This window comes from Lithobates pipiens, unplaced genomic scaffold (assembly GCF_037356315.1).
Source record: "Lithobates pipiens isolate NorthernLeopardFrog02 unplaced genomic scaffold, aLitPip1_a1.2 Scaffold_16, whole genome shotgun sequence".
NCBI classification, from domain to species: Eukaryota; Metazoa; Chordata; class Amphibia; order Anura; family Ranidae; genus Lithobates; species Lithobates pipiens.
Window position 1 is genome coordinate 573,301,738 of NW_027507748.1, and position 16,036 is coordinate 573,317,773.

Genomic DNA, 16,036 nt, shown 5'->3' on the forward strand with positions numbered 1-16,036 from the left:
AGCTTGTTGTCCCCCTTTAAAAATACACACACCTTGAAATGTGGATAGTTTGTGATGTTCAGCGCCAATGCCATTAACTATATAGCTAACTGAATCAAGTTCAACACATTCACTATTTAGCTATACAGTAAATGCACAACTTTATTATGTGCTATAGTAATGCATGTACAGAATTCAGTGGGCACCTTGGACATACAAGAATGTGATCAGTGGAATACAGGTCTCTTAATGTCTGTAGGCCAATAGAAGTTGTATACAAAAATAGACTCTTGAGATAGTACAGCAGCTTCCTGTTTCTATCTCAAGAGTCTATTTTTGCACACAACTTCTAGGTTAGAGGAGAAATACGGGAAGCTGAAAATAGAGGCTGTTCTCTTTCATGTATGTACCAAGTGTCAGCTGCTAAGCTACATACATCTTCAGACCTAAACGGACATCTTTGCACAAGTATCTATGGCAAGTGAGAAAAAAGGTCAAAGGCTCAAAAGAATTGTGCATGAAATATTTTGATTGGCTTTCTTTGCCCAGCATTCCAGTAGTAAGGATTACACTGCACAAGCTTGCACAAATGCCCACTACACAAAAAATGTATTTAAATGCACCTGTGTTCTTGGCAACTTAAAACAAGAAAAGTAAACCATCCGATTCTTAAAATGTGTGCACAGCCAATCCTGGAGCTGGATGCAATGCTCTGATAATGCATCATACAATGCATTTATTTTGTGGCATAAGGAGTATCCTTGTCCCTTGTGTAGTCTAAGCTTCAATCACACACACAGAAAACCTCATTGGTATAAATAGGCCCTGTATGTTTAATTTCACTAGTGCCCAAATAAACAATTTCTTAGCGTAGCGAACAAGAGAATATTCCAAAAATAATGTATTTTTAATCTAAGTTCGCATTTTTTAACAGAGCAGTGTGACTACATAAATTAAACACTTGTTGGATCTTGAATTTCATAAAACTGATTTATACAAATTTTTGAATGAATGCGTCTGGTTGATTATCCTAGTGATAAATAAAAATAAAAAGATAAAAGCAATACATACCGCACGAAAACAACAATATTGTGCACTTTCACTGTAGATAATGTGCAGAAGTTGCTGGTAGGAAAGAAAAAAAAAATGTATTAAAACTAACAGTCAGGAACAGTTTTTGCTCAAAATGTTTGAAATTGTTAAATTATTAATTGTCAAAATGTTAACTTTGTTATAATTCATTAAAAAAATATATATATAATAAAAAAATAAACTTGTTTCTGCAATTCTACAATAATTTATAACACACTATGATCATTTATATAGCACAAATGCTGAATGTCCTAACTTCCAGTCCTAGAGGCACTTAAAATCTATGTACTACCACAGTCATACAAATAAACCAAATGGTAAAAGAAACCATATGTGCAACCCAAAATACATCATCATAAAATGAAAACATCACAAGAGTAAAAAAAAAAAAAAAAAAAAAAAAAAAAAAAAAACATCCATAAAAAATTCTGTAGCGATTGCCCACATAGCAACTGTATATCAATATATGTAGATTCACTGTAACTATCAAAATCTGCGCTAATAGGTAGGGAGGTAACCCACAAAGAATCAATATATATGCAAAATCCTAAACAGATATAGAGTAAATACAGCGCCTAAATGTAAAATGAGAATAAAGAGATGGATAGTGCAAATGATGCAACTATATCAAAGAAACAATATGTGCAATCCCCAATACATCATCACAAAAAGAAATCATTAAACACATAAAAGAGTGGCAAAGACAAGTGTCACAGAAGTAAGAAAAAGCAGCCGTTAAAGGATCTCTATAGGAGATAGGAGTACAGCACTCACCACACTGAGGTAGATATTGCGCTTACGGAAAATTCATAGCCCCAATCAGAGACAAACAACATGTATGAGCTTGTCATTTCGTACACCACTAACTCCCCGCCAGTTGATAGGGGGGGAGGGGGTTGGAATTTGGAAATGAAACCTTTATATCGTGCAGTGGTCTGTCAACATACTCAGCCCCTAAAGACATCTCATTGGATAAAACACGTAGGGCCGGGTTGGTGCCTGTTGATGTCAGATGCTGCTACAGAGATGGGCAGTGGCCATGTGGTGGGACTGTGCTTGAATAGCCGCCCAACCCAGTCCCACGCAGCTGGAGTGAACCAGCCCTGAGAGCTTCGTTCCTTGTCCTGTTTGCTGTGGCACAGCAGTGCTTTATATTGGCAGTGCTGAGTCTCCTTTGGAAACAGATTGGCTGGTAGGGAGCTGTGCACGGATCCATTCAGCCTGGGACGATCTACACATGCTGTTTGCCTCTGATTGGAGCAATAAATTTCGACTGGCGGGGAGTAAGCAGTGCCCACAATGAGATCCGTCCAGCTTAGGATAGCTCGTGCTTGTGGTTTGCCTCTGATTGGAGCTATGAATTTCAGTAAGCACAATATTTACCTCCGGCTGGTGGGCGCTGTATTCCTATCTCATACATATTTGAGTTATAGAAGTTACAGTGAATCCTTCAATTAAATTGTTTTATCGGTGGATAAATCTGTATCATTGTGATGAACAATCTTTGATGGACACTTTTTTCTTACTTCTCTGATACCTGTCTTTGCCACTATTTTATGTGTTTCACAATGTATTTTGGGTTTCACGTAGTGCAAATAACGCTGCATTTTCCTTATTTCTGTTAGGAATTTGCATTGCATATATATCGACTCCTTGCAAGTTGCCTCACTGCCTATTAGTGCAGGCTTCAATAGTTACTTTGAGCCTATAAACATATAAAACATATGGGGAGATTCTGGGGAAAGCCTGTTATTGTGAGGAAGCCCAGTCAAACATGGGGACAATATATCCATGCAACTAGTGTAACAGTCAAGCATCAAAACCACACCTCAACAGGTACGGTAGGGGTGTTAACTGTTAAAGCAGAACTAAAGTTAACAAAATTAAAAATTGCAAGCCAGCAGGGTCTGGTCTTTATTGCAAGAAAACAACTTACCTGCCTGTTCACAATCTTCTTTAGACTATATCCGGCCTCAGCTTTGGGAAGTCCCCCCACAAAGCCCCCATGTAATGCTATACCCAAACTAAAATTTAGATCTTTTGTTTTCACATAAATAGAGCTTTCTTTTGATCGCCCCTGGGTTTTTTACTATACAAAACGTAAAAAGATCAACAATTTTGAAAAAAAAAAAAAACACACAATATTTTTAACTTTTTGTTATAGACCAAAATATATTCTGCTACATGTGTTTGGTAAAAAAAAAAAAAAACACACCTCAATAAATGTACATTGGTTTGTGTGAAAGTTATGGTGTCTAAAAACCATGGTATATATAAATTAAGAATTTAGATTAAAAAATAAAATAAAAAATATTACCAATGGTGGTAATCAGCAATGTATAACATGACTGAGATAGTGTGGCAGACAATCTTACACTAACTGGCACTAATACAGTGATCAGTGCTAATACTATAAACTGTTACTGTACTAATGACATTGGCTGGGAAGGGGTTAGCATCTCAGGTAATCAAGGGGTTATGTGTGCCTAACAATGTGTAATGTTTGCTGATCTTTTTTTTTTTTTTTTTTCTTTTTTGCCACATCAGTGTTTCTATAGCAGAGACTAGGTTCAGCTTAACGCTCACTCGTGTCTCATTCTCAATTCCACATCATCGTGGCATATTTAGTTATACAAATATTTGACTTAGTGTAAACACATGAAAGTTTTGTGTCATTTAATTTAAATACAAAGGTAATAAAAGATCCCCTAGTGTTTGTAGGCTACCCATTGTGACGATATCTATTGCCCTAATACCTCATATCTAGAACAGATTTCCCTCTCCCTACTCCCCTCCTCCACCCCCCCCCCCCTATCCCCCGCTCATAAGAAAATATACTAAGCAATTAAATACATACTAAGAATAGATAGTAGAATTGTACAAGCTGAAAAACGCTTGTTCCATCGCAGTTACTTATAGGGGGATCCCTAGTTTCCCCAATCCAGGGCCCCATATCTTTTTAAACTCCTTACCATTACCCTGCTTAACAAAAAAAACCCTCTCATTTCCAATATTTTTTCTTATGTTAGCCAACCATATTTCTGGTAGTGGGCTAGAGTGTGCTTGCCAATTCTGGGCAATTAATTTCCTTGCCTGGAAAAGGCATCTGGTAACTGGTGCAAATTTATTTTTAGAGATTTTATATCCCTCCGGTATAGCCAACAAGCAAGTCCTCACTGTTGCCTTTAATTTCAACCCGAAGATCTCATTCACATGGTCTATAACTTGTGTCCAATATCTGAAAAGTTTCGGGCACCTCCAGAACATATGAATAAAATCTCCAACCCGGCCGCATCTGGGGCACTGATCATTATCCCTCCATCCCATTCTAAACATTTTCCTAGGTGTATAATATACCCGGTGAAAAAAGAAGAGTTGAGAAGCTTTCTGTGCCGGGGAAATAGAAACCTTGGTTCCCTGTTCCATTATCCAATCCCAATCGGGTATGGACACTGGACCCACATCACTCTCCCATTTCATTTTACTTTTAATCATACCGCTTTGATCTAACACTTTGTCCCCCAGCCTGGCGTATATAAACGTAATCAAGCCTTTGAGCGTATCTCGAGACATGATTTGAGATATCACCGGGACTTGGATCAACTGTATCTCTTGCGATCTAAATTGGGCCTGAATTGCGTGTCTGATCTGGAGATATTTGTAAAATGAGCGGTTTGGTAAGGAGAATTCAGATCTTAGGTCAGAAAATGATCTAATAGATGAACCTTGGACAATTTGCTCTAACCTATGTATCCCTTGAGTTTCCCATTCCCTAGATCTTTCCACTTTAAATAGCTCGTCTAGGTTTTTATTATCCCATAAGGGAGCCAACACAGATGTCTTTTGATATCCTAGTAAGGCCTTAACTGTTTTCCATAGTTTCGCTGTCTGATTGATTGTTGGGCAGTGCATATTAAATGAGTTTGCCTCCAACGCCTCCACAAGCGTCTTATGCGGACAGCCTAGCATTAGCAGCCTATGGCAGGGGTTAGCTTCACTTATTGCCCTTGCTCCAGCTAAATGCTGTAGCTGGGCCGCTAAGTAATAGAGTCTAGGATATGGGATCGCCAACCCTCCTTGTTCCAACGGGAGCTGCAGGGTCCGTAAGCTAATCCTCGAGGGGCCCTTTTTCCATATAAGGAGTCTAAATAGGGATTCTATTTTCTTGAACCATCCTTCCCCTATCCATATTGGTGAGTTATGGAGGCAATACAGAATTTGAGGAAGCCATACCATTTTGACCAGATTGCAGCGGCCCGCCATCGAAAGGGGGAGGCGACTCCAGATATCAGCCTTTTGTTTTAATTTTACTAGGAGAGGAGATAAATTATCTTCCAGGTAAGAGTTTACCTCCCTAGTAATCCACACCCCTAAGTATTTAAACTTCTCGACCTGTTTCAGATTCTGAATTTCCTGGGGGGCGCAAATAAACCCCGGTTCCAGCGACAACAAAGCGGATTTATCCCAGTTAATAGTCAATCCTGATATCAGACCAAATTCTCTAATTATCTTCATTGCCGTTTTCACCGAGGCCTGAACATCCCCCAGGAAGAGCAGAATGTCGTCAGCAAATAGTGCAATTTTTTCCTCTACCTGTCCTCTCTTAAATCCCTGTATATCAGGATTGGCCCTAATAGCGATGGCTAATGGCTCCACTGCCAAAACAAACAATAAGGGGGAAAGAGGGCACCCCTGCCTTGTACCTCGTTCCAAAAAAAAGGTCTCAGAAAGCTCATTGTTAATTTTAACTTTCGCTCTTGGGTCTGTATAGAGGAGTTTTATCCATTTGAGAAAGTTTGGTCCAAACCCAAATCTAATAAGCACTTTAAATAAGTATTCCCATTCAAGGCTGTCGAATGCTTTGGCTGCATCCAGAGTCAAGACTGCTCTGGGGCCGCCATTATCTACTGGAATCTGGGCATTCAAAAACAGTCTACGGATATTGATACTAGTAGATCTATTCGGGATAAAACCCGATTGGTCGGGGTGGATAAGCTTGTGGACAATTCTTTTTAGGCGTGTTGCGAGCACTTTTGCTAATATTTTAACATCCGATCCCAAAAGCGAGATCGGACGATATGAGGCCGGGTCCATTGGGTCTTTATCCTCTTTAGGAATCACCACTATCGTGGCTTCCAACATCGAGGAAGGCAATTCTCCACACTGCAAGGACTGCTTCAGTGTCTCCAATAGTTGTGGGAGCAAAACCTCCCCATATCTCTTATAGACCTCGATTGGTAAACCATCGGGTCCTGGTGCTTTTAAGTTAGGCATCTCTGCCACCGCTCTTTGGAGTTCCTCGATAGTAATTGGGGCCTCCAAAACTACTAAGTCTTCTGCTATTATTGTTGGCATATTCAAATTCCCCAAAAAGCCCGCCATAGCTCCCCCTTCACTTCCTCCTTGGGACTTATATAGTGAACTATAGTAATGATAAAATATATTATTAATAATAGATGGTTCAGAAGTAATCTCTCCCTCTAAAGTTCTAATTGATATTATCGCTGACGGTGACGTATTTACTTTAACCAAAAATGACAGCATTCGCCCCACTCTTTCTCCCTCCCCAAAATTTGCTTGCTTCTGCAGTATACGTCTGTTGTCCATCTTATGCCTAATAGTTATCTTAAATTCTTGCTGTTTATCCAGCCAAGCCTTCTGTGTAGTAGGATTCGGATTCATAATGTACTGTCTTTCTGTCTCTAATACCGCCTTGGTAGCTTCCTCTTCCTGTTTTTTCATCTCGGCCCTACTTCTGGCGATTTGTTGAATAAAAAGACCTCTTAAAAAGGCCTTTAAAGAGTCCCAGATGGCCCCCACTGATGCTGTGCCCCTATTAACCTCAATGAACTCCTTTAACCTAGTTGTCACCCTATCCGTATCCTTCATTAATTCCAACCATACGGGGTCTAATTTCCATTGGCCAGAGTATTGTTTTTTAGCTACACAAAGTGTCACTATTAGGGGGGAGTGGTCCGAGACTCCTCTCGGGCCATATTCTACCTCGTCCACTCGTGGCATCGCACTGTTGTTAACCAAAGCCATGTCGAGTCTTGATAATGTAGAGAAAGTTGCGGAGTAACAAGAGTATTGTCGCTCCCCCGGGTGCCGAGTGCGCCATGCATCGCATAGGCCGGCTTCAAGTAGGAAACGAGCTAACCTCGTTTCCTCTTTCACCGTTGATGTTTTTCCAGTTGGAAATCTGTCCAAAGATTTGTCCAAGACCTCATTAAAGTCCCCTACTGCTATCACCGGAATATCAGGTTTATCTATTACAAAGGCTAATAGCTTGTATAGAATCTCCAATTTAGATGGAGGAGGAACATATATGTTTGCTATCACGTAGGGACTATTTTCAATTTGACAGTATAAAAAGATATACCTACCCTCTACATCTATACAGCTATTATAGCAAGAGAAACGAACCGCCCTGTCAACAAGGATGCTAACCCCTCTTGCATAGGTTGAGAACATGGAGTGAAACTGGGTCTGGAATTTCCGACCTTGTAGGCACCGAATCGTATCACCCGTTAAGTGGGTCTCCTGAAGGCATAGTAATCCGGGTCCTTTACCCTCTAAAGCTGACAAGACCACTTTTCTTTTGGTCGGATCTCCCAGGCCCCGCACATTCCATGATACTATCCTAATTCTCTTCCCCTGCATCACTACTTAATAACCTAACAATTGGGCAGTTTTGAGAATAACAGAAGAAACGGTGAAAAAAGTGTATAAGTATATCAGTACCAAGAGAGAGAAGAGAAGAAAGGGGAAAGCCTTCCCCTCCCCTTCCCTTCCCCTTAGTCTTACATACATAAACTCTAAATAGTGCATACCATTTTCTCCCATCCCCTCCTAGACCGTGCGTCTCCAAACTTGTGTATCTTTGTATTATTTTTATTATCATTCCCTTACCCAAATTTATATATCCTTGTATTACTTTTATTGTCATTCCCTTACCCCGCCCTCCCTTCCCAATTCTCCCACCCAAATATATGTGTCCTTGTGTTATTTTTATTGTTGTTCCCTTTCCCCTCCTTCCCACCTCAACTCTCCCCCCTCCCCTTTCCCCAACCTCCCTCTCCCGCCCCCCTCCTCCCTTTTTACCAAACTCCCTCTCCCCCCCCCCTCGCCCCATAGGGCTACCCCCTAGGGGTACAATTGTGACCTTCTTGCAACACTCCCACCACTCACACATACCAATCCTACTCAGTGCTCTCACTCCGATTCCCCGCCCACTCATGGGAACCCTTTCTTCCCCACTACAAGTACCCACTTGTACTCCACACGCCCTTACTGCTCAATCCCTGCCCCCCACTCATATTGTGCATAATACCAGTGTAACAATTTTCAGCAAACTTACCCCTTATTCCTATCCCCCCCCCAAAAAAATATACCCCCGAATCCCTTAGAAACCACCCAACTGCCCTGTAACATATATTTATAGATCTTTCTTACTTGCTTCTAACCATTGGGATGCTTCCTGTGGCGTATTGAAAAAAAGCGTTTTTCCTAATGCAATCACCCTTAAGCGGGCTGGATAGAGGAGTGCATATTCTAACTTGTATTTAACCATTTCCCTTTTAACTGGTATAAATTCAGCTCTTCTTTTCTGAAGGTCAGGAGAGAAATCGGGATACAAAGACACCCTAGCTCCCTTATACCTAATGTCTCCTCTCAATCTAGCCTCTCGCAGTAGAGACACTTTATCCTGGTAATTAAGAATTTTAAGCATTATAGGCCTAGGGCGCTCCCCCATATGACGGGTTTTTCCCGGGGTACGATGTGCCCGTTCTATTGCGAATATCGGGGTAAATGTTTCCGCCCCGAAAAGTTCTCGGAACCACCCCTCCAGAAAACCTGTTAGATTGGTCCCCTCGCAATGTTCAGGGAGGCCTAGCACCCTGATATTATTTCTTCGATTCCTATTCTCCATCTCGTCGAGTTTGTCCGCTTGTGCAGCAGCTGCTTTTTTAAATGAATCAATTTCCAGCCTCATAGGCCTCAATTCATCCTCCATTGCACCCATGCGTTCCTCAAGCTCGGTAGTTCTTAGTATAGTCCTATTCAACTCCTGTCTCATGGACAGTAGTTCCTCCTTTATATATTTTAGCTGTTCATCAAAATTGGATATCGAGTTTTTGCATTCCTTAATTGCGTTCAAAATGTCTCTTAATGTGGGTTCCTCATCTGCATTACTCGGCATCACTGTATGGGAGCTACTTAGCGTTGTTTCCGAATTTATTGTTGCTATTGATAATTTTCCTCCCCCCCCTCCCTTATTGCCCCCCAATTTAGCAGCTGGAAAGATGGGGTTGGCCAAAGACTGGCCTTGGCTCCTTCTATCAGCAGATGAGTTCTTAGTATCTTTATTATGTAGATCACCCCGCTGAGTACTTGAATTGCTGGGTGAGACTGGGCCTGAGTGGGCGTAGCGCTCCAATTTTGCCGCTGCTGATGCTGCCGCCATTTGATTAGTTTTATCCTTGGCGGCACGAGTAATTTGTTGACCCTCTGCGGGTATTTGTTCCTCGGGGATCTTTTTCTCGACATAATTGGATTAAGTAGCCACGTAGGAGCCCCCCTTACAGATTAGCGGCTTCTGCTTATCAACTAATCGAGATAATACAACAATAGTTAAATCCCACAGGGAAGAGAGGGGGGGAGAAAAAAAAAAAAAAATAAATAAAAAAAAAGGGGGGGGGGAGAAGGAGGAGGGCAACAGTAATGTGGTGTCTCTCCTAGTATAGATAACACTGCTTATCAAGGGGGACAATGCTGGCTAACTCCTAGCTCCAGCCTCAGCAAATGACTCAATAGCACGAGACTCGCCGCCCTATAATGGGTTATTTATATTTGTATACATATGCATGTATCCACAGTGTGTTCACCATGTATATTCAGAATAGGGCAAACCAGGTCAATAATTTACATCAATATTTGTTAGAGACCAGAAGAAGGAAAGACACTTATCTCAGTTGCTGGTGCATAGTCCATGAAACCATAGGAAGAGTATACAGGACATCCAGATCTTCCCCCTGAGGTTAAGCAGTTGGTGCAGTTACATTCAATTGTCGCTCATCTCAGCTTCCTTATTTGGCAGGTAAGTAGGAGGAGGATAGTAACCAGCGGGCAAGAGGGGGAGAGGGAGCTCTTTACAGGCATCCCCTCTCACTTGCCCAGCCCGCCGCACAGCTCCTGGGGCGCACAACACGCCGCACGAGTCCGCACGAGTCCGCGCCTAATTCAAACCGGCCGGCAGGCACAGCGGTACCACGAGAGCCCGGGAACCGCTCGAAGTCTCGCGAGATCTTCAGCGAGATTCTCGGCCCCTGCTCCACCAACCGCTCGTCAGCAACAGCGGCCCCGTACTCCGAGCTCGGGCGGCCGCGAGCACTTTAGTTCAGGTAGGCGATCTCCGCCCAAACACAGGAGCATGAAAGCCACAAAGAAATGCAGTGCACAGGGGAGCCTCCAAGCAACGCCAGGCAGCCCGGGGCGCACAGGATCAAAGCGGAGTGAAGAACTCACGATAGGCAGGGTGGGGAGCGGGAGAGCAGCTCCATGTTCTCACTCCTCACACGTCCTCACTCCCATTCACATCCAGCCACACCCCCCCAATGTTTGCTGATCTTTACTAAAGATATTTGTTTCTTATCCCTGATTGTCAACACAGCTCCGGGCTGTGAGTGGACACAGCCAACCAGCAGGTCCCGGCCATGAATCATTGGCCAGGATCTGCTGAGACTCCCGCGGCGCACGGGGGGGGGGGGGGGGGTAGCTCAGTGTAGATTCCCAAGACACCTCAGCATCAGAATGAATGTACTCCATATGCAGGGATTATGTAATTTCCCTGTTGGCCAATCAATGTGTCACAATGACCCAGACCCTGAAGAAATGGGAAGAAGATGTGGCACTGGCGAGGGACTTTGCAGACATCCCATTGCTAGAGCACAGCTATGTATTGTTAGGCGTTTAGCTTCACTTTAAAGTGGACCTGAATTCAAAAAGTCAAAATTAACTGATATAAGAGAACAATTTAGAAATTTTAATTTTGCTTAAAATGTACCCACTGTGTGCTCAGTGTTTTCCTTGCTGGAGTTGCTTACATGAGAAAGCCAACCCTGCCTCTACCAAGCTAGCCTCCTCCACACAGACAGCGCAGAACAAGGCATAGTTCTTCAGTAATGGGGAAAAATGGGCTGCAGGGAGACTACAGGTGACTAGTCCAGTTATAGGTGTGGGCAGTGGCCAATTTTTTGTTACTGTTTGTATATATAGTTTGGGGACACACTGGGCACCTTTGCTGCCATTGTGCTCTTGCTGGGTGTCCAGTGGGGTCCTGTTCCTTTAAGGGTGCTTGGGCGGTCTCCAGGCTCACCTGTCCCACATCTATCCATTCCATGCATGTGCTTCCACTGTGGAGACACTTATAAATTTGTAGTGTTAGGACTGCAAGCAACACAGGGTGCCGTGACGAGGCCTTGCAGCTTTCACATGCGTTTGCAAATGTGTGCTAACTAAACTCCTGCTTTTAACAGATGGTTAGACAGGTTAATTTGGTTGGTCAGCAGACTGGTTGGTGAGTTGAGCTATGGAATTGTCTTTGTTTTATGTGACTAGTCCTTTGCATGTCTTTTTTGGGGTACAGCTTACAAAGTTCAGTTTAGGCCACTAATGTCTGACCTGCAAAACTTTACATAGTTGTAAACTTTCCAATTTTTAGTAAAGTATAAAAGTTATCAGGATTTATAAATGTCCCCTACAACATTTATAATAATGTTTCTTGTTGCACACAATTAAAAACAAGAACATGAATATCAAACTTATGCTGATTAAGGTCTAAAAATAACAGACTAGAAGAAACCATCTGCATGACCAAGTGCCTTTATCTGAGACAGGAGATATAAAATGAAGCCAGAACTATCCAGCAATTCCTCTAAACATTAACCTGGAAACTAACAGGCAAGCCAAGAACATCAAAAATTCCTAATCCGCATATTTGTTGTAGGTCAGGACTCGAAGCCAAAAGCCACTGAATTATAAAATACAGCCAGGGAACTAGTATTTTAGGAAGATAAGGCAACCTCAGTATGTTTGGCAGGTGATTCTGGGAAAACACTCCTAGGTAACTAGACAACTTCCAACAGGAAATTTATTTCTGTACTCGCTTTGGGAACCACAAATGTATTTATGCCGATCTTCATTTCTAATAGAAAACTAACTGGATCAAGCAGATGAAGCCAACTGAACAATTCAAAAGACCAGAGAACAGAGTGTGTTGTATATATAGAAATGCAACACATGTTTTAGTGCATCTCTGTCTGCATCTAATGCTCTTTTGTGATGTATACAGAACACTGTGTTCGTCATTCAGATAAATATCTGATGGAGTAAGCCATCAGCCCTATCAATTTACAAAAGTTCTCTCCTGCCAAAGAGGGTAGATAATATAAAAAAATCTGGTATGAAGTCTAAAATATAATACAATACTTACTATAAATAAGAAAGGATTCCACCCAACTCAAGTTTCACTGTGAAATTTACCTGAGGGATACAGAAAATGATTCATATCACTGCTTTGCATACTGTGGTTTTCTTTGCATAATTACTTGCAATCCAGAATTAAACAGAAGATCAGGATGGTCACTGGAAGAAAGAAATATTGCACTTTTTTGCAGTCACTTTTTAACTGGAAACAGTGAATGGTATGTGTAGAACCAAAACGTGCAACTTCAAACTAGCACTATGTCCAATAAAAATATTTCTCCATATCATACGTGTGATAGGCTGCATACACACATTAAAGAATGGTCAGATGCACATGTTAGATCCAACTGATGTCTTTTGGACTAGCTTCTTCTCTGATTGAAAATGTTCTTCTGCATCATCATTCATGTTAAGGAAATGAAGAAGTGAAGAGACTGCAGACAGTTCCTGCAAGTAATAAAATGAGGGCATACAATAGCAAATGGACAAAAATTGTCATTTGCAGCCATTTGGAACTAACCAATAACATTACTTAGTAACCCAATTTGGGCATGTCGGGATGCGGTCATCTATTATTTTTTTTAAACACTTTTACATTGATCCACTGTTTTCATAAGGGTGATTAACACACACTGCAAATTCCAGCAGCAAGAATATGCAGATTTCTGTGGCAGAAATGATAGGTGAATGCAAAGAGCTGCATCAGCTCATCCCTTTCAAAGCAACGACAGGCTGACGGTAGCTGCAGCTACCCAGGACTGTCCCTGGCGGTTAGTAAAGCCAGAAATTACCTGCAGTTAGGGACAGATGATCATAACAGAAAGTAGCCTGTGTCCTAACTGCAGCTGATTGCTGGCCATGTGAACAGTCTTTGCTTTGTATGGGCTGAGCAGCCTCTGCTCGTTGCACACACTGGTCATTCCATTTGCAGTGTGTGCCAGTTGCCCATATGAATGCAGACTATATGCAGAGATAGAACTGCATGACAAATGTAACAAAAAGTAATGAAATACAATCAGATACAATATAAATTTACCGATTTATCGCTGCGTGGCTTAATGACAGACACATTGGTCTGCTGTTGAGTTCCAATGACTGTGTTCATGTACTGTACTTGGCTAATCAAGCTATCCACAGAGACTGAATAAAAATTGGAATTGGTGAATCCCAGTGTGCTCTGTAATACATAAAATAAAATCATATATAAATAAAAGAAAGCCGCTGCACAGTAGTGCACATAAAAAACTTACAAGAGAAGATACACATTTAACATTAGTACTGTATATTATATTAACATTATGTTTATGCGAATTTGTAAATTAGTCTTAAAAAGGAGAAGTCCAGCCTAAACTTGTTTGGCTGGACTTCTAAAGGTCACAGGAGAGCAATTTGTTCTGCACTCCTGTGACCCATTTTCAGCAGAGATCGGACTGAAGTCAGCAATCAGTCCAGGAACGTCATTGCGACAATGAAAGTCTGAAACCGCCAGGTGCATGGACTGATGCCAGTTTCAGCCTCTCAGCCGCTGAGAGGCTGAGATGGTTGCTCCCCACCTCTCCACAGCTCAGCGCTCCAGTGAGCATGGAGGAGCAGAGTGGAGAGATTCTGATTGACAGTCAGCAGCTCTCTGCTCAGGGAGCTGAGAGAACTGAGCCATTGGGTATGTTCGATTGCTCGGTTCTCAGTGAAGAGGCACCGGGGGACAGATGCAGCATTGGACCGATGCAGCATCCACCTAGGTACCGTATATACTCGAGTATAAGCCGAGATTTTCAGCCTCTTTTTTGAGGCTGAAAGTGCCCCCCTCGGCTTATACTCGAGTCATCGCCGTCTGACTGCTCGATCAGCGTATCGAGCAGACAGACGGCGGACATACTACAATTCGAAAGCCGCGCCTCCGCCTCCGCCTGTGATAGGCGGAACACTCAATTTCCCAGCAGTCAGTGTTCCGCCTATCACGGACATCCGCTCATCCTCGTACTATGAGACGATGTCCGTGATAGGCGGAACACAGGCTGCTGGGAAATTCAGTGTTCCGCCTATCACAGGCGAAGGCGGAGGCGCGGCTTTTGAATTTTAGAATGGCCGCCGAGGCGCCGACGAAGAGCGGCGATCCTGGCAAGGCACGGGACGGAGGCAAGGCAAGGCACGGCACGGGACGGGACGGAGGCAAGGCAAGGCACGACACGGGACGGAGGCAAGGAGGCAAGGCACGGCACGGGACGGAGGCAAGGCACGGCACGGGACGGAGGCAAGGAGGCAAGGCACGGGACGGAGGCTCGGGACACAGGTAGGCTGGACACACACACACACGGACACACACACACAGGGATGGATGGATGGAGACACACACACACACAGGGATGGATGGATACACACACACACAGGGATGGATGGATGGAGACACACACACACACAGGGATGGATGGATGGATGGACACACACACACACAGGGATGGATGGATGGATGGATGGACACACACACACACAGGGATGGATGGATGGATGGACACACACACACACAGGGATGGATGGATGGATGGACACACACACACACACAGGGATGGATGGATGGACACACACACACACACACAGGGATGGATGGATGGATGGACACACACACACACAGGGATGGATGGACGGACACACAGGGATGGACGGACACACAGGGATGGACGGACACACAGGGATGGACAGGCATGTCTCACCCTCGGCTTATACACGAGTCAATAAGTTTGCCAGTTTTTTTGGGGGTAAATTGGGGGCCTCGGCTTATATTCGGGTCGGCCTATACTCGAGTATATACGGTAAGTATAATGGAAAATCCCCAAACCCATACTTTTCTTAATATGCAAAAAAATAAATGTTGTTAGCGTCTTTTACACATGTGCCCCTTTTCTAACAGTGTGGCAAATTCCACTACATAAAATGTAACTCAGCAGACAAGAGGAAGTAGTGCATGTGTGGTCTACCACTTCCTTTCTTCTATGAATGAAGGATCAGCCCTGCTAGGTAAAGATTTTCTGGAAAACTGTTGGTAGCCCTAAATGTTCACAATGGGCAGCTATTCGGAAGCTGCATCAAGAGGTTTCTGACCAACTTTATAAAACAAAGTGTAGCTACTGTATAGCTGAAAACAGTTTTTTTTTTTTTTTTTACAAAATAGAGTAAGGAGGAGTTAAAACCACTGTGTTTTTATATTTTTGCCTATAGGGTATATTTTCTGTCCCAGAGACAAAAAGGAAGAGAGGAGATCTCTTCAAAGTGAGGGAAAACTATATTCGGGTAAAAGAGCATGTTATCTTAATTGAGGAAAAACCTACTCTTAAAAGTTACCACAAGAAACAGGGTTCTCTGTGCAAGATTTATTCTGTCCACTAGGACAAACATAGGCTCGATACCTAGGAAGGAAGCTAGAGGACCAATTAACATTTAGAGCAGAATAAAAAGGCAATTGGGCAGCCTGAAGAGCAAAGGT

The 16,036-nt window shown here is 42.8% G+C and overlaps 1 protein-coding gene across 2 annotated transcripts in view; it reads right to left on the reverse strand.

Moving 5' to 3' along the window:
* Nucleotides 1–16,036, reverse strand: part of TMEM106C (transmembrane protein 106C) — a 62,927-nt gene that overhangs the window by 10,113 nt on the left and 36,778 nt on the right. For both annotated transcript variants that reach the window (XM_077483748.1, XM_077483749.1), the window contains 3 exons: nucleotides 13,595–13,735; nucleotides 12,566–12,615; nucleotides 1,051–1,104 (listed from right to left, as the gene is read on the reverse strand). In XM_077483748.1, the coding sequence (XP_077339874.1) occupies nucleotides 1,051–1,104; nucleotides 12,566–12,615; nucleotides 13,595–13,735 (245 nt within the window). The remainder of the gene's footprint in view (nucleotides 1–1,050; nucleotides 1,105–12,565; nucleotides 12,616–13,594; nucleotides 13,736–16,036) is intronic.